Source organism: Micrasema longulum, unplaced genomic scaffold (assembly GCF_059751315.1).
Source record: "Micrasema longulum isolate JH-2025_06_02 unplaced genomic scaffold, ASM5975131v1 h1tg000999l, whole genome shotgun sequence".
Classification (NCBI taxonomy): domain Eukaryota; kingdom Metazoa; phylum Arthropoda; class Insecta; order Trichoptera; family Brachycentridae; genus Micrasema; species Micrasema longulum.
This window is the reverse complement of record NW_028278187.1, coordinates 70,866-91,136: the sequence shown is the minus strand read 5'-3', so window position 1 is coordinate 91,136 and position 20,271 is coordinate 70,866. Positions and strand designations below refer to the sequence as shown.

Genomic DNA, 20,271 nt, shown 5'->3' with positions numbered 1-20,271 from the left:
TCTAAAAGAAATAAAAATTTGGTTAATCTGCATTTATAACTCAAAACAGCTTAATTGCAACAGTTACTTCTGAGGGCGGGAGTTATCCACAGTAAAAATTAAAAAAATAATAAATTGCTATTAATATAGCAGAAAAATTTGCAAAATTAGGCACACCTTTTGTTATTTCGATCTCTGTAGGGACATTACGGGGAATGTTGGGGAGTAAATAAGTAGATGAAGCTGAGTCCATTCTCACGATTCGCATTATATTATACAAATACATAATTAATAACATTAGTAGTTTACGAAAAGGTCAATAAGTTACCCATTGCTTTCTATTTATATTCGTAGGTACATTCACACAGACAATTGACAGTCCTACATCGCAAATTAGTTCACAGTCAGTCAGAAATACGAGAATGCAAAAATGATTGTGGATTTATATTGTGAATGGTTTGTTGCATCAAAAAATGTTTGAAATTGAATCAATATCTTGTTTTGGCCAAAAGATACAAAATGGACAGAAGTATAAGAATTTAAATGGAGAAGAATTAGAAAATATTTTCAGGTTATAATATTAGAAATCAAACACTGATTTGAGTCTACTGAACACTTTATTTTATTTTTACAAATATAAAAAATATAAAAACAAAAATTTCGTGACGATTGTTTCGCCTTGTTAGGGCATTTTCAAACGAATGTCGTTCGTTATTCGAAATTTTTGTTTTTATATTTTTTATATTTGAAAAAATAAAATAAAGTGTTCAGTAGACTCAAATCAGTATTTGATTTCTAATTATAAGTTTAAATATGGTGTTCTACAAAATAAACACAAAATCAATCAATAATATTTCCACCTACATCAATAAATGTTTCACGGCACATGCCACGTGGCCACTCAACCAATGACAGGCCCTGCAGTACAAAATTTTTAAAATATTTTAGGCGTTGTCTAGTTGTCAGATGAATCTGACCCACATCAATAAAGGCTCGTTAACCGCACATTGAATCAACAGATGGTGAATGTTACAGTGCGTAAAGTGGCCACTCAACCAATGACAGGCCCCGCAATGCTTAGACTTCCATATTACCAATTTTTGCTGATGATTAACTTAAATATTTAAATTTTGATGGTCATTTTAAATATCACTATTAGAAAATGTAGACCAAGTTTGACCATCAAAACAAATATCTCTAAGTGGACTGATTCGGAAGAATCTCACATACATCAACAGTAGTTTCAGCTGTTTTACCATACAAAAATCAACAGATGAATGAATCAAATAAATATGGATGATTGAACCCGGGGTTTACTTTTGTTTGCGTTTTTATGATTTCAATTTCAGTAGCCATTTTAAACGAGTTGTAAATAACTCACTATTAAAAAACGATAATCAAGTTGTGGTAGAGTGGGGTTCGAACCTCGGACCTCTGATCCATGAGTCTGCGACACTAGCCATGGGACCACAATCCGGGTCGTTCTTTACCACTTTAATGTTCTCGTTCTGCCCAACAGGGCGTATGTTTGCAATCGCTTTTTTCACTATTTTTTTCCACAATCATTTTTGCAATGAAGATTATTAATAAATACAAGGTATTATTTTTCTATTAATAATTTTTAATATGGCATGGTTTAATATGTTTGAGGATTTTCACAAATGATTTCCGTACAAAACAAATTTTTAAAAAACATTCTAAGGTCAAAAAAGTGTTTGGATCGAAAGCGAGAGTCAAGCAAAATTTCGTCTTTTAAAAAAAGGCAAATCAAATGTCAGAAGAAAAAAAACTATTTATATTACGATAAATACATTTTTACATGTTCTCTACGAAATTCACTTGCGAGTCACCAATATATTCAGACAGTAAATAAATAATTTATATAATAAGCATTTTTTAAATAATAGTTTCTACATTGTTCACGGGAATAAGTAAAAAGAAAACCGTTTTAACTATAAAAGACATGATCGCACTTATTGAATAGGACGGACTTTTTTACAAGTCTTCAAAAATTACCGATCTTTACGGGTTTCACCAAACTACAAAAGTGTAAAAATCAGCAAATTAGATTGTTTTTCATACAAGAGTTAGTTTTTTTCTCATATATTTGTAATCAATTAGTAATTTAATTTCCCAGTGAACAATTTAAAAACAATTATCAATCTATTAGTTAATTGTGCATCGATTATTAATCTATACAATAAAAACATTATACTTTTTTTCTGTAGAAAATAGGTCAGAGAAATATAAAAAAAACATCTGTAAATTAAAATCAATTCCAATAATTTTAAGTTTACAATTCACCGTTCTCAATTCCTACAATATTATATTTGCATGTATTTTTTGGACATTCTAAAGATTAATACATGCGTTTACTTCGATGTTTGAGTCATCTTACAAATGATTTAACACTGGTATGTTGTGTATGTATTTGAGGTGTGCCAGGCACAAGCATGTTCACATTGAGGTTGGTCGGGCATAAGACGGTTTAGACCTTAAGCGTCAGGCATAAGTATGTATTTTCACAACTGCGGCTGTGTCGGGCATAAAATTTCTAGGTATCTCGGGCATAAATATTTTAAGGCCGTTATGTTTCACCATATCTGGCATCACTGTATTGGCGTTTTTAAATTATCTAAAACTACAGTGTGAATTTTAGGCACAAAAAAAAACACTGTTTTTTAAATAACGGTGCCAATTGGTGATGAAATGTCTTCATATTTTTAGGTATGTTAGGCATATACATGTTTAAAACATTGTTTGGTGACTAACTTAGCTATGTTTCGTGTTTTCTTTTGATACCTAGGTCAAAATATATATCTCTTAAAGAAGATGGAATGCTCACATTTTGAGGTATGTCAGGCATATGCATTAGAGTGAGCTGATGATGTAGGAAGTTTTTTTTTTCTCTTTAGACATAGAATTGAAAGGGGTCTAAAAAGTTGCATTTTGGATCACATTAAGCGTAGAAATTATTTTTAAAAAAATCCATACTACTTGTGGCCCTCACCGAGGTTTGAAGTTTATAACTGTCTGAACATTTTGTTAATTATCTATATTGATAAATAAAAAATTAGTAAGTAAAGATATAACTTAATCACATAACAAATTCAAACACGTTTTAAAACTACCGAAATGCAAAAAGTTTACACTCCCCGGAACAGATTCCGTTGAGCGCCTGGCGAATATTGACGAAAACAATGGCTCATTAAAACAATGCTGCCCATTTATTACAAAACAAAGTGCAACTCACACCTTTAGATGCTTATTTAATCAGGTTTAATGCACATTATAAAATTTAATTGGACTGATTTTCTTACTTAAATACGAAATGACAGCCGGTTCTGAGCAAAAAATCGACTTTTTCAAAAACTTCAAACTCTGGTTGAGGGCTAAAAGTAGTATCGAATATTTTTTTTGATATTTTTTGCACTTCGAATAATCCAAAAGGCAACTTTTTAGACCACTTTCATTTCAAAATTCAGAAGAAAAAAAATATCAGCCCACCCTAATATGCATGTTCAGATCTTTAGATGAGTCTAGCATTGCTAATGTCCATGCTTTTAACATCAGTATGCAATCACCATGATTTATTTGAAGAGATATTCCAGGCATATTTCTTTTTCACAATTTTAGCTGTGTTTGGCATAATTATGTCAATGTTTTTCAAAGTCTATGTCAAGTTATAGCACATTGGACTTAGGGTATGCCTAACATAGCTTGTTTTCCATTTGTAACCATATTTTCGAATGGTAATGTGTAAATTTCAGATCTGCACAACACAGTCATTCAACCAATCCAGGCTTTTCTTATTAAAATGTGATGATTTTAGTTGTAAAAATATATCTTATGCAAAGACATGTGTATATTTTCATGTGATGAAAGACGTGATTAAAAAATGGTACATCCAGGTGGATGAAGAATGTGGTGGAAGAGTGTTTTTGACTCGACGGCTGCTCCCAGGTAAATATCCTGAATAAGGAATCGAGTGGAGATAAGCCCGTCTCGTTGTGTAGCGATTGGCGTGTTCGTCTACCATCTTTGAGGCCCTGGGTTCAATTCCCGGCAGGGTAGACGTGAAATATTGTTTTTTAAGTTTTTTGAAACTCGATATATCATTGTTAATGAACTGGCACCTAAAGTGTAAGTCTAATGATCTTACCTCCATGTAACAGATGATCGAAATATGCCGCATCTGGTTTACAAATGCAGTGCCCTATGCATCACTGAGGGCATAAAAAGATATGACGATGATCAGCGAAAATAAAATATTACTATTTAAATTTATTGCAGCAGAGAGGGAAAACATTATTGAGAAGGGAATATGGCAGTCTAGGCATTTACAGGGCTTATGACCTGTCATACTCAAATATTGTTGAATTAACTACCTGGTAAAAGAAGAAGTATAAAAATTGGAAAATTGTTTTGGATGAATCTCACCCGCATGATAAAGGTTTCAGCTCCTTTACTTCACAGAATTCAACAGATGGAAGAGTTGAGGAAATGTGGATGTGGATGTCTAAACATGGGCAGAATGGTGAATGTTACACAGTGTGTAAAGTGGCCACTTAAACCAGCCAATGACAGGTCATAAGCCCTGTAAATGCCTAGACTTCCATATTCTCTTCTCGATAATGTTTTCCCTCTCTGTCGCAATAAATTTAAATATGAATAACTCCCCAGGGAGGAAATCCAGCCAGTCCGCGAGTATTTTGACATATTCAAACATTGTTAGATAAAATATTTCTTTTAAACACAAAAATACACACAGAACTCTGATGGCCTTAAGATTCGATTTTAACATTTTTTCTATCCAAAGTTATTTACAATATTTTTATTAGTAAAAAATGATTTATCTATGTAATTTTTCCAGTGTTACTTAAGCGTGATAAGAGTCATTCATATAATGTTATTAAAATTAGTGTCTTACGAACCAAATATGTTTTAATACAATAGTATGTTTTAATAAATGGCAAAGCTTAGGAATTAACATTAATTAAAATTAGTAATAACAATTTTTAAGTAAAAAGTTACTGTTTAATATCTTTGTTATTGCAACTAATCTAAGAAGGACGTAATCCTTGCGTTTTGGCTTTGCTTATACCGCTAACACTAATCCTACTAACAAAACAAACTAACGCACTTACAATGTTAACAATTCGATATTGCGCCCTTCAGAAGGGCAGTGGAAAAATCAACGTTACTATCTACTTTTGTAAACTCAACAAATCACACTTCGAGGTAATTTTTGTTGAAAGCTCAACCATTGATTTAAAATTAATAATTATATGATGAACATTATTTAGATAAAATCAGTAATTGAAATTGGACTACGATTCTTGTAAAATAAATATTGACTAATTCCAATGAATTCACACTCATATGCTGTGTTTTTCAGGCATAATAAATGTGCTCAAGCTTTAGATGTGGCACGCATTATGTAAACATAGGCGTAGGCATGTTTACACGTTTAGGTCAAATAGGCATAAGCATGTTTACATTTTTATACTAGTTAGGCATAATAATGTTTACATGCTTAGATCAGACAGGCATAAGTATGTTTACATTTTTAGACCAGTAAGGCATAAGAATGTTTACATGTTTAGGTCAATCAGACATAAGAATGTTCACATGCTTAGATCAATCAGGCACAGGCATGTTCACATGTTTAGGTCAGTCAGGCATATAAAACATGTTCACATATTTAAGTCAGACAGGCATATAAAACATGTTCACATGTTTAGGTCAGACAGGCATAAGCATGTGTACATTTTTAGACCAGTTAGGCATAAGAATGTTTACATGTTTAGGTCAATCAGACATAAGAATGTTCACATGCTTAGATCAATCAGGCACAGGCATGTTCACATGTTTAGGTCAGTCAGGCATATAAAACATGTTCACATATTTAAGTCAGACAGGCATATAAAACATGTTCACATGTTTAGGTCAGACAGGCATAAGCATGTGTACATTTTTAGACCAGTTAGGCATAAGAATGTTTACATGTTTAGGTCAATCAGACATAAGAATGTTCACATGCTTAGATCAATCAGGCACAGGCATGTTCACATGTTTAGGTCAGTCAGGCATATAAAACATGTTCACATATTTAAGTCAGACAGGCATATAAAACATGTTCACATGTTTAGGTCAGACAGGCATAAGCATGTGTACATTTTTAGACCAGTAAGGCATAAGAATGTTTACATGTTTAGGTCAATCAGACATAAGAATGTTCACATGCTTAGATCAATCAGGCACAGGCACGTTCACATGTTTAGGTCAGGCAGGCATAAGCATGTTTACATATTTAGGTCAGTCAAGCAAAAGCGTGTTAACATGTTTAGGACAGTCAGGCATAAGCGTGTTTACATTTTTAGGTATGACAAGCATTGTTATTTTAATATTCAATGTTTCAGGCATTAGTGGGGTCATTTTCAGGTATGCCTTCTTATGTTAATGCTTTAAAATATGCCGGGCATCATTTTTATGCTTGTCACTTGAATATTTCGCGTGAATTCATTGAAACAAGTCATTTAAAAAGTTATCCATTAACAATCTAATTTCATTCAACACATTACTTCTAATTCACGACACTTCCAATACTAAACATCTCCATCTTTAAATATTAAATGTTATTTTAAAATCAATTCCATGTGACAGGAACGTTAAAAAACAAACGCAATCTCCTCTATTCTACACAACAGTTTCAAACCGTCTCACACGGAGACAACGTCACATGACTAAACGACATAATAAAATACAATAATAATAATAATAATAAACTTCAAATGAATCGTATTACGGTAACATTGTATTAAACTTATAGGTAACAATAAAAAAACTCAAACACGTTCGTGACCTCACAATCTGCAGCGAAACAATCGACGAACTCACCGAGAAATATCTGACAGATTCATCGAGAAATATATTATTAATTTACCAAAAAACATCTGACAGATTCATCGAGAAAAGGCTCAAAAATATCTGAGAGATTCACCGAAAGCATATTCGTCAGATTCACGAAAAAGTCTCTTTTGCTGACGCACTTAAATGTCCTCAGGGAATTGTTATTTTAATGATTAATATGACACTGGTTTTAGGATTGGTTAGTGCATGTATTAGCTATCCTGCGCGTTGGTGTACGCCTGGCCGTTGCTGGAACCAAACTTGTTGACCATATCGTACAGCAAGTCGGAATACTTGTCCATTACGCACATTGCTTGCCCCTGATTCAACTCGCCGTTTGTAGCTGGCAACGCTGAAAAATAAAAGACATGAATCATCAGAAACATGTTTAATTTATAGAACAATACTCATGTAAGGGACTCTGAAGCAAAAATTGTGCCTTTTAACCTTTTTTGTGCTGCTAAATATTGCTACGGCAGGCCGCGAAATTTTGAGCAATTAAGCTGTCGTTTTGATAATTTAAATAAATTGTCGTGTCCTAGTGATTCATCAAGCTTCTAACAGATGTCTCCGAGTGTACGAAATCTAAAATCGTTCGGAATACTTGACTTCAGCGAGTACAATTTATGCGATATTTTTGTATGGCCGGTCGTTCGATCACGGAAACAGAGAAACGTTATTCTTAATCTTTATATATATAATTCTTCTGTGTGTGTTATGTCACTAAACTCCTCCTAAACAGCTTAACCGATTTACGTGCGAGTTTCAGCGAAATGTAGATCTTTGCGCTGCGCGTGTTCGTAGATATTAAAATTTTCAATCCAATCTGTAAAAACAAAATTAGAAGCATAAATCTTTTTTTCATTGACCTACCAGGGTTGCATTGAACAAGAATGCATTTACAAAAAAATTGGAAGAATGTTGTTTTTTTGTTTAAAAAAAGGTTGTTTTTGAATGTTTACAAACAACATTCGCTTTTTATTGATTCCAATCGAATTATTTCATGTAATTTCTTTTATTTATTTCTTTTTACTGGATTTTTGGTAAAACTAAAATAATATTAACTGACATTTAATATATTTTCGAAAATCGCATTCGTGAATAAAGTGCACCCATGTTGGTGAGAAGAGCCGAGTTTGACATTTGCAAAAAGAATTCTATATTTGAAAATTAATTATTTTATGTTTTGGAATTCAAACATAAACAAGTACCTAGGTACTTACTTAAAATCAATATTTGTTAATTAATAAATTTTAGTTCTGGAATTCAACCATAAACAAGTACCTAGGTACCTGCTTATCAATGAAAAGTATTTTGCCAGGGTAATAGCAGGCAAGCCAACGTTCGGGCAGGACAACGTCTGTCGGGTCCGCTAGTATTGTATATGATGATGCATTACCATTAAGCTTGCGGTGCGGAGATGTCTGGCCGGAATGGACGATGGATATTTACCTTTGCTGACGAGCTCATCCAGGGTCCGGGACATGGTGTTGATGGGAAGGGACACGTGGCTGTCGACGCGGTCGTCCTCGAGGGAAGAGGCGTGGCTAACGGGGCGGTGGGAGCCGGTCCCGTTGGCTCCGGACCGGCCCGTGGCTAGTGACAGCATTTTCTGGGCCTCCACCATGGCTGATTCCAAACCTGGACGACGGAAAGACAGATAGAATAGAGACATTTTAGGAATCATTCGATATTTATTTATTTATGCTTGATTATAGTCCTTAAAATATAGCTTGATTAGAATGACAGCTGTCGAACTAATGTCATTAGTGATGGGAAATTACTGATCACTGATCATGTACCGATCAAATCGATTTTATCAGTTTTTTCATGCAAACATGAAACTTTGTTTCCGAAAAAACGCAAAAACAAGCCTATTCTAGTGTGTTTAAGACAATTATTCACCAAAAAATAAGACATTTATACTTTTTTCATGAACAACATCAAATGAATTATTTTTTTATTCGATCAATTTACATTCATCAATTTGTCCCATCCCTAACGTTTTTGCAAAATGATGTAACTTTGTAAGAATGTCGTTAATAATAAGATTTAGTTTACTTTTAAAGCTGATTTTATATATTAGTGTTGATTTATGTTTCAAGCATTGTATTAAAAAAATTAATTAACACGCCAGATACAAATGATTTTTCTACTTTCATCAATTTGTCCCATCTCTAACATTTTTGCAAAATGTTGTAACCTTGTAAGAACATCGTTAATAATAAGTTTATTTTAACAATGTTTGATTATGTCCAAATGCTTGCAGACTGGCTGGATTTCCTCCCTAGGGAGTTGTTCATATTTAAATTTATTTCAACAGAGAGGGAAAATGGAAGTCTAAGCGTTTACAGGGCTTATGACTTGTCATTGGCTGGTTTAAGTGGCCACTTTACACGCTGTGTGACATTCATCATTCTGCCCATGTTTGAACATCCACATTTCCTCAACTCTTCCATCTGTTGACTTTTGTGAAGTAAAAGAACTACCTGGTAAAAAAAGAAATATAAAAATTGGAAAAACCGAGTCGTGGAGAAATGGAATGGCCTTCCCGAGAAAGTGATTGGTTATAGTTAAGTGAATGTTAACTAGATGCACGCAGCAATGTATAATGTTCAATGACCATGTACACTTGATATACACGCATCAGCTTGACGGCTGCTAGTGAATTATTAATAATAATAATAATTTACCAACATTAGTTATAAAAGTTTGATAATTACCTTGTAGCATGTCTGCACTGTCGGGGAACTTGTCCGCCAGATTGGTCTGGCTGGGTCCTCCGGAGAGACTACTGTACATGTGGACGATCTTAGCGGTGAGTCTGGTCAGCTGTTGGGCCAGTTGCTGACACGCCATGGGAGTCACTGGAAAAACACACGTTTAATTATACGTAGTCTGTTCAAAAAGTATCGCGAATTTCGTGTTTTTTCAAAAATAATTTATCTATTCGTGAATATCTATTTTGTCCCCTTGAAAGCAATCCCCACTAGATATTTTTTCATTTTTACTTGACACTTTAAATACATATACAATAAATATACTTATAAGGGCGGGCATATTGCCTTATGGCAATTTCTTCCTACCTACCCAAACCGTTCAGTTTGAGAAAATTATAAATACATGGACCTATTGAATCTTACAATTTTATACAAAAATTAAAAACAAAGATTAACAAAATAAAAAAATATATTAAAAAATAAAATAACACTATGCTATGAAGAGAGGAGAGGGGGAAGGAAAGAAGAAGGATAAAGGAACAATTTAAATATTTAGATCGTGACATTTCAATCTTGACTGAAATGTAAAAAAAGAACGGGTATTTTATTTATTTATTTGACACTTTATATACATATACAATATATATACACAGGGCGGGCATATTGCCTTAAGGCAATTTCTTCCTACCTACCCAAACCGTTCAGTTTAAGAAAATTATAAATACATGGACATATTGAATCTTACAATTTTATACAAAAATTAAAAGCAAAGATTAACAAAAATAAATAAATATAATATTAGTATTAATGGCATTAGTGGGTACATTATTCCACAATCAAGCAGCTACTGCTGCGAAAGAGGAGGCAAGAAAATTAGAGCGATGACAGGGTATTAAAAGGGTTCTCTCGTTGCTAGAATGAAGAGATAGTCCAGATATTCACTTGTGCCAATTTTTTTTTCAATCCTCGAAGCACTTTAAAAAATCATTTTTTGTTATCTTATTCAGCTCCTCCTTCGATGCCGTCTTTATCTCCTCAATCGTAGCGTAGCGTCGTCCTTTCATGGGCCTTTTCAGTTTCGGGAAGAAGAAAAAGTCACAGGGGGCCAGATCTGGGGGAATACGGGGGCTGCGACAGTATTAGTGGGATGTTTTTGGCCAAAACTTCGCCCACATGCTGTTAACGAAAAGGCGGACTGGACTGTAAATGAAAATCGAATTTCATTCAGTTGTGTGAATTGGGAAATATTTGAGAAAGGATAGGAACATGGAATGGAAACCTACCTTTAATATGATCTGAATGTTCTTCAATTTCTGGCACTGAATGATAAAATAAACTATAAAATATAACAATTTTTTCCACAACGCGCGACGATTCCAACCACTTTTTTATCCGATTTTATGTGTAGTCAAAAATGTTGTTTGGTTTTTGTTCTAAGTCCGAATCTTCTTATTTTGAATATCTTCTATCTTGATAGTAGGTAGGTACCATAAGGATGGGAACGAAAAGTAATCGGCCAGGAATAGTATCGATAAATGCTGTTATTTATTTAACACATGCAACAATGTGTGAGCAGGGGCGTAATCATGGTGCAAAAGCCAATTATTGTTCTTCCGCAAATCCGGGCGTTTCTGGCGGATTGCTTCGTGGAAATTGCGCAAAACTTGCGGGTAATATTCCTTATTGACCGTTCTACCCTGTGGCAAGAACTCATGATGCACCACGTCCCTGCGATCTAAGAAGACTATAAGCAAAACCTTCACATTCGACCGAGCTTGGCGCACTTTTTTCGGTCTTGGCTCGTGCGGCAGCTTCCATTAGGATGATTGACCTTTGGTTTCTACGTCATCATAAACCCATGATTCGTCACCAGTTATGACCCTCTGGAGCAAATTTTCCGCAAAATTTGTCCGCGTACTTCATTTTGTATTTCACACAAAATTTGATACAGACTCTTTGATCCATTTTTTGGAATAGGCAAAAATCGAAGATGAGCCAAAACACGTGCAAGCAAAGCAGCTGTCAAAAATTAACTGAACGTTCAAAGTGGCCGAACTTGTCGGCATAAGTTAGAGACATGAGTACCAACATAATGCCACAAAAAATCGAAAATTGAATATACGTGACCCGCGGAAATTCAATATTTGCGATCCGGTTTCGAAACGTACCCGTCTCTTCGTCAGGAAATTAATTACCGTATTTTGCGGACGATAAGACTCATCAAATCATAAAACGCACCCCAATTTTCGGTTGAATTTTGAGTAAAAAAGTGCATCTTATGGTCCGAAAAATAAGGTACGCATTTGGTTTACTAACGCAATGTCCTATGCACCACTGGGTGTGACATGGGGGATGTCATCATCATTCCATGTCCGCTCCCTATTTAGAGCATTTGGTATCCACGAAGAGCCAACATGCATCTCTATCTGCTGCCAACTCCTTTGCGACCTCCCAAGTCAGGTTCTCGGACTGAAATTCTGACATAAACTGCCGACAAACAGTCAGCAGTGGACGTCCAGAATGTCGAGAACCTGATGCCTTAAGAAGTGGGCAAGCGTGGTTAAGGCTCTTAGGAGACATCCGCAGCACATAGCCTAGCCAGCCGTATCGCCTCCGCTTGATGACAGTTGTCACTGGAGTTTGCTGCGTCCGTTCTCTTATTACTTCATTCCTCACACAGTCAAACTACCGCACACCCGAGATTCTTCCGAGACACCTCAAAACTCAGAATTTTGCTGTTTTGGGCCCTAGTGAGGTGCCATGATTCGCATCCGTAGAGGAGAATAGATCTCCAGACAGCCTTCATACTGTTGAATGCGGCACCTGCTACTCCTAACCGCACTCCCAGCTATTTTTGAAAGCTGCTATTTTCTGTAACTCGGATGATGTCACTTTAATATTTTAGAATAGAATATAAGTAAAAAGGTACCTTGTCCAGTATTAGGGTCCATACTAGGTAATGAGGGCGCGGAGTGCTTTCTAGAAGGTGCCGTCAGCCGGTGTGTTACTTCGCGCGCTTTAGAAGACAAATCCCTTTCACTGCCACTTCGACCTGAAAATAACATGAAATACTATTTTATTTATTTCACAAAACTTTATATTTTTTCTTTTCTATATGAACACCTCACTGGGCATAACCCGTGTCGAGGCATTCATTTACATTATTTTTATATTATGTTCTAATACATAATAAATAAATATAATATAATAAAAAACACTGTATGGATATAAACATAAAATATAAATAGCAGACATGCAACAATAATTCCAAGTTCAAAAAGACTACTGTTTTGGTGGGGTGCCCATCTCGAGGCAGTTCTCGGGATTCAAATCCAAAAGCCATTTTTTGACTAACAATTTGAATTTCTGTTTATTTGTATTCGATTTTAAATCAAGAGGTAGGGAGAGAATTTTGGGAGCATGGTACATGTGACTCCTCTGACCAAACGATGTTGCCATTTTAAGAGACACAAATAGTTGTCTCTTTTTTTATCTTGTTTCATAGATTGTATTCTATTTACTGCCACCATTTTTATGTGTGTGAACGAGAAGTACCCTAGTGTACAGTTGCCTGACGTCCAGAACACCTACTCGTTCAAACACCTCCGTTGTGGGTGTTCTGACAGGGACCTCAAGCAGAGCCTTGAGTACATGCTTTTGTGCTATTTCCAAGGTATGCATAGCACTTTTGCTGGCTCCACCCCATGCAATTATTCCGTAATCTATAATGGTTTGACACATTGAGTAGTATACTTGATTTTAGGTTATTTGTCAAGAATGTTTCTTACAGTATTAAATACATAAACAATTTTTTTAACTTTTGCTGAAAGTACTTTCTCTACATACCCAAAACTATTTTAAAGACCGGTTTCACTCGTACAAAAAAGCAATGTTTTTTTGTCAATAAACCAGTTAGACTTTCAAAATTTTCACTTTCATTTATCGCAATAGGGTATTACCACTCGGGAGGAATATCGGATTTAACCTACTCTACAAATAAAAGATTTTTTAAAGGTTCTCCTAGTGTTTATATAAACCCTAATAATTAATATTTTCATTCATTATTTTCGTTTCGAAAATAAGGTCTTTCGAAAACGATCGTTTCGTAAGTTGGTAATAAATTTTGTCACAGAAGTTCACGAGTAATGCGTTCATTTTAATGTTGGTAATGCCACAGGCCGCAGATAGAAATATAAGGAGAGTTGTCTATGCATATTATCTTAAGCCCCCCTTACCCGCTCCACACTCCAGTTCCAGGCACTGACAGATGAAAGTGAAAACAGACTGCATCTTACATCTCGAATTTCTTTTATTATTTTATGGTTTTCAACCTATTCTAAATATTAATTTATTATGATAATGATAAATTGAATTATCAATTTATCATGAAAATTATAAATCACAATTCGTAGCGTTTGATAAGTGACAGGACGCCGTAAATGTAAACAAGCGACACATAGAAAAAGGAAGCTATCTACAATGCTCTATAAAATCCATAGACATTGATGAAAAACAATCCGATGACGTAACAAAACATCCGAAGACGTCATACTTGATGACGTCACGAATTGTTTGTTTTTGGCACCATTCAAATGACTAGAATTTAATCCTTTATATCTCCCTTATTTCTCAACAGATTTTAATAAGAATAGTACCGATCGGCTTGCGATTTTTTAGATTAATTTATTAGCTAATAAAAAAAATCCATGATAATTGTCCATTCTAATTAAATTTAACTCTACTACTTTCACAGCGAGTTTAGCAAGATACGTGGAGGGTCTTTGTGTCGGATATTGTCATTCATCCTCACGACCATATTGCAAAAACTTTATTTACTTGTATCGCAATAGCCTACGGCCATTATAGTACAGTAAAACCTCGTTTTTACGTTAATCGATTTTACGTGTTCTACTTTTTAGACTGAAATATTTAGGTCCCATTTTTTTCCCGTACATTCTCATTCAAATATTCCCCCCAATTAAAGTTCTTTACGTTTTTCATAACCCCGGTTTTACGTCGAAATTTTTTCATAACTCATTCGATCTGTCAAAAGACGAGCCGCGCGCCGCCGCTTAAATGGAGAATAAAATCGAGGTAAACAAAAAAATGTGTAAATTATTGTCGCAAACTAAATTCAAAGTAGGTGCAGTGTAATTAACCATTTTGTTTAAGTGCCTAATTTTGATATTTTACTAAATGGTGGCATGCAGTTGACGGATGTTTACGAAGAATAGAGTCTTTACATCAATAAATTACGATGCAGAAAGTTTAAAAATTTGGCAATATAAATGTTATTTGATGTTATAAACATAACGTGAAAAGGAGATAGTTTAAACAGTTATCATCAAAGTATGAACAGTTTTGCCGCGATGTAAATGACAGTTGAAGTTTAGTGGTGCCATACTAAAAATAGTGATACCATATAAATAAAATTTTCCAATATTTAGGAAAAAATCACTGCAATCATTTTATGCAAATTCCAATTTTTATTTTCGTGTTTTAAGTACTTTGATAAAATTATTTGTGCATATATTTTTTTAAATTCAATTAAAAATAATACACTGTAGTATTGTTTGAATAAATACAAAATATTTTTAATTATATGTATTATTGGTAGTTATGAATAACTCCCGATCATGACAGTTTTTGCAATTTTTCTGCAGCATACTTAGTCTTGTACTATAATTATATTTTAATGAGATTTAATTTTTTCCATACATTTTTCATTTCCTCAGTTTTACACTTTTTTTATTGCTCCCTTGAAAAACGTAAAACTGGGGTCGTACTGTTATTACAAAGAAAAAATAAAGGTGAAAGCAGATCAATTAATTAATTATTGTAAAATGTAATAATGTATAAAGTATCAATGATGTGTATAAACTTAATATATATGTATGTATAAAATATAATATAAATATGTATGTGCGAATATATATATGTATATATGTGTGTGAATGTATGTTTATGAATGCATTACAAGTGCCCCGACTCAACACGGATTTTCTAGCGAGTCGGAGCAAGTTCACAGGCATGGGTCGTTCCTGATTGTGTCGCGATAAACTGTGTCTCTGTCCTTAACAAATGTATGTATAATGTAATTAATAAATAAAAATAATAAAAAAATGAATAAAAAAATTAGTTGTAATTTATTGATTTCGAAGAGCACACTGACCAACGTTCCTCCTGTCGGCGCCACTGTCGACCAGGGATCTGGGGGGGCGGGGGGGGACCGCGGGCTTGCCCCCCGCCCCCGCCCTGCCCTCCCCGCCCGCCTCCTCGGAGCTGGAATCCTCCTGACCCACGGTGGAGAGGTTCACTGCATACAAACAAAACATTGTTGGCTGTTAAAAGGCTGTGCTAAAATGTAGTCTTTAAAATCTAAATAGTAGACTAACTCGAGAGGAGCACGCGCCGACCATGCTTTAGGACCCGTGTCGTCTGCTCTAAGGTCTGAGAGATTGTTGGGACGATTGGGGTCTTAGCATAGGATTGTTTCTACTGTTGGTATTAGGATAATGGTTTTTGCGAGGAATTCAGTACTATGACGAGAAGTAATTTCGCCTGAGTTCGATAGGGATCATTTTAGGATCTGTGTTAAGATTTTGCCAGTAAGCGTCTTGATAATTTGATGTTCCTCTGTGATTTGGTATAGATACGTATTGATTTTCTTCTGTTGCTTGAGTGCATGTTGTATAGGGCAAATCATTCTAATGTTTCCTATATGTATTTGGGTTTTGTGTCGTTGTTTGATTTGTTTGTATTACTACATTCTTCTTCCTTTCCGAGGCGGGATCTGGAGCGTGCGGCCGCGGCCTCAATTTGGAACTAACACTGTATTCCTTCACTGTCATACTGGGAAATTAGAAAAAGGTGATTGTGCTGACCATGTGTATTTGATTGATCACATGGCGGCCATGCGCCACGCACCGCGCCCGCGCCGCGCCGCAAATGCTTCACTACTATGGCCATGCGCCGATTCATTTTAAATAAAAAAACAAAAGTAATAAATGTTTGATAATCATTTGATGCCTGTTACAGTCAAATTCGACACCGGGAAAGGGAGGGTTAAAGAAATTACCGGAGCTGTAAGCCGCTTGGACACCTCGTCTCCGAGCGGCTGCCGGAGCCACCTTATTCTGCGAGCTGATAGTCGGCCTCATCAGACCACCGATTCTAGAAGAATTACTCCTCCCGTTGGCGTTCCCAGCTTCGGACTCTGAATCACTCTGAAACATCATTTTTTTTTTAAGACACGCTTTGAAATCAAATCTGCGTTTGAATATGTGGGACTCACCCAAAAATGCATAGTCGCCACTCAATATCTAATCAAAATTACTAATGGCAAAATAAATGGCGGATATCAAATCGCTGACAGCCAGGGAAATAGAATACTACCTCGATTCCCCGTCATTCCCCGACTTCGAACGCTTTACTTACATCTCCCTTTAACTTGCAAAAAAATATGACTATTCTTTTCACACAATGACAAATATTTTTTATAGCCTGACTTTATATACTCCCTCACACCAAAGTTCTGGGCAGATGTCGGGGTACGCTGACATGAATAACAGCGTTCCTTTATTTATGCGGATGAGATTCATTAAAATTCATCATCAAAATTTGGACAAACTCAAAATATTGTTGATAAATCCACCTGGTCCATGAAGAAGTATAGAAATTGAAAAACTAACATTTTCAGGCGTTGCCTAGTTATGTAGGTGAAATAATTCAATTAGATGAATCTCACCCGCATAAATAAAGGTTTCAGCTCTTTAACTTCACAAACATCAACAGATGAAAGAATCGAAGGAATAAAGATATTCAAATATAGGCAGAATGGTGAATGTTATACAGTGTGTAAAGTGGCCAATTAAACCAGCCATTGACGGGTCATAAGCCCTGTAGATGCCTAGACTTCTATATTACCTTTTCTTAAATGTTCTTCATCTCTGTTGTAATATGTTAACTCAATAGTTATTAGGACTGTAAAGGTGCAAAGGGGACAGGATTCAAGTGGGCGAGAGAAAAGGAGACGGGTATAGGAATTTATTTACGCTGTGGCACATTTTCAATCGGCCTAACCAACCTGCATAATATAGGCTGCGGATTCAAGGCACAACATCATAACTTGATTTTTTTTTTAAATTTCATTTTTAAAAGATGTTCAAGATATGTCTGATTACAAATTTTATAAAAAAAACCACCAACATTAAACCCCAACGTCTTGTCTTCTGTCAGTCTCCAAAGGGGGTTGAGCACCAACCGTCAACAACACGCCCTATAGAAAATAATTGAACCATGACACAAACCTGGTTCAGTACTCCGACACTGCTGCTCCTCGTCATATTGGAAGAAAACTGTTTGGAGTGTCTCCCGGACTGTGTGCGCGCTCCAGACAGCTTCGCATTGCTTCCGCCTTGAGTTACAAATAAAACTATTAGCCGAGACACAAAAAATTATACATTTAAGCAGAGAGTGGTTTCCTAAAAAGGCGTTGCCGTTAAGCTAGGGTTTCCTAGGACAGCGGTGCCCGCATTTTAACGGCCGTGGTGAACGGTGATGCAGTGGACAGCCGTCGTAAAGGTGACTAGAGTGTGGTTTTCTAAGAAAACGGTGTTATCAACACCATTTAACACCGTTTTCCTAGGAAACCACTCTCTAATCACCGTTACGACAGCTGTCCACTGCATCACCGTTCACTACGGCCGTTAAAATACGGGCACCGCTGTCCTAGGAAACCCTAGCTTTAGATAGATAGATAGCGTCGCTAGATAAGGGCACCGCTCTCTTAAGAAACCATAATTTAAGACGTTTTTTGATTACAAGTTCAGAGATTATGAGTAAATAACTTATTTCGTCATAATCAGCACACACCTATCCGCACTGGGTGGTGCATAGGCCACAGCATTGTTGCACTAAATGCAGCGGATGTTGAGGATAAGGTGATCAGTTATACCCACATTTAAATTCTAAAAAATCGATACTAAAATGTGTTAATTTAAAATTAATATTTATACAAAAATGAATTTCAATATGTTAAAATTACTACCAAACAACTCTACTGAATTCATGCTTGTAAATTCTAACTTAATTAAATTCAAAATCAATACACACAAACAACATATTACGAATAAACTAAGCCAAACAAAAAAATAAATTATAAAAGTTACATTGAAAATATACAGAACTAAGTGGAGTATATTTTCAATGTCACTTAATATAAAAAATGTATATTGTATAAAATATTAATATAAATAAAAATTAATTATATCAATACTGACAGATTTTTCAGAGACGCAAAATCTGCCTATTTTTTGAGAAAAAAAAAATATGTAGAGAATGGAGGTATTTGGTTAGTTAAAGTGTTGCATATAGCAATGTTTTGAGTATGTCCAAATGCTTGCAGATTAGCTGGATTTCCTCTCTAGGGAGTTATTCATATTTAAATTTGTTGCAACAGAGGGGAAAAACATTTATGAGAAAGGAATATGGGAGTCTAGGCATTTACAGGGCTTATGACCCGCCATTGGCTGGTTTAAGTAGCCACTTTACACACTGTGTAACATTCACTATTCTGTATATGTTTGAACGTCCACATTTCCTCAACTTTTCAACAATTTTAAATATGAACAAGTCCCTAGGGAGAAAATCCAGCCAGTCTGCAAGCATTTGGACATACTCAAAACATCATTGAACTAACTACCTGGTAAAAGAAGAAGTATAAAAAATTGGCAAATTGTTTTCAGGCGTTGTCTAGTAGGTGAATTGGTTCAGCCGGATGAATCTCACCCACGAGATAAAGGTTTCAGCTCTTTTACTTCGAAAAAGTCAACAGATGGAAGAGTTGAGGAAATGTGAACGTTCACACATTGGCAGACTGGTGAATGTTAGTGTGTAAAGTGGTCACTTAAACCAGCCGATGACAGGTCATAAGCCCTGTAAATGCTTAGACCTCCATATTCCCTTCTCAAAAATGTTTTCCCTCTCTGTCGCAACAGATTTAAATAGTTCTATATAATCTCATTTTGATCAATAATTGGTACCGCGAGCGGTCCCGTAGTTAGCGTCGCGGAATCACGGATCAGGGGTCTGTGGTTCACACTTCGTACTATCACAACTTTTTTTTTTAAAGAAATATTTGCATTTTTACGATTTACCCAAATATTTCATTGTGAGGGCCATTTTAAACGAGTTGTTAATAACTCACAGTTAGAAAATAGGAATCAAGTTTATTTATTTAACACTTTACATACATATATAGGGGGCATTTTGCCTTAAGGCAATTTTTTTCTACCAACACAAACCATTCAGTTTCAGGAAATTTGGACGTTCAAACATAGGCAGAATGGTGAATGTTACACATTGTGTTAAGTGGCCATTTCAACAAGCCAACGACAGGTCATAAGCCCTGTAAATGCCTAGACTCCCATACTCCCTTCTCAAAAATGTTCTCCCTCTCCATTGCAACAATAATATTTGTTATAATTGGGGTGGAACAAGATACAAAATAAATGTTTATATACAAACCTATGTTGGCTCTGGGCGAGGGGCTCGGCTTAAACGCCAGATCGGATAGCGATATCGCTCGCCGCAGCCCGGACCCTTCGTCGTCGATAAGCGAATTAAAGTCGTTCGGCGCTAAACGATTCCTCGAACCTTT

The 20,271-nt window shown here is 35.5% G+C and overlaps 1 protein-coding gene across 1 annotated transcript in view; it reads right to left on the bottom strand.

Annotated features, from left to right (window-relative positions):
• Positions 1-227: 227 nt before the first annotated feature.
• LOC148277647 (uncharacterized) overlaps positions 228-20,271 on the bottom strand; it is a gene marked incomplete at its 5' end in the record, with an annotated part of 79,324 nt that continues 59,280 nt past the window's right edge. The window contains 8 exons of the mRNA XM_088232601.1: positions 228-7,243; positions 8,344-8,532; positions 9,615-9,758; positions 12,541-12,663; positions 15,784-15,927; positions 16,690-16,837; positions 17,921-18,027; positions 20,139-20,267. Of these exons, the coding sequence (XP_088088727.1) occupies positions 7,104-7,243; positions 8,344-8,532; positions 9,615-9,758; positions 12,541-12,663; positions 15,784-15,927; positions 16,690-16,837; positions 17,921-18,027; positions 20,139-20,267 (1,124 nt within the window). The remainder of the gene's footprint in view (positions 7,244-8,343; positions 8,533-9,614; positions 9,759-12,540; positions 12,664-15,783; positions 15,928-16,689; positions 16,838-17,920; positions 18,028-20,138; positions 20,268-20,271) is intronic.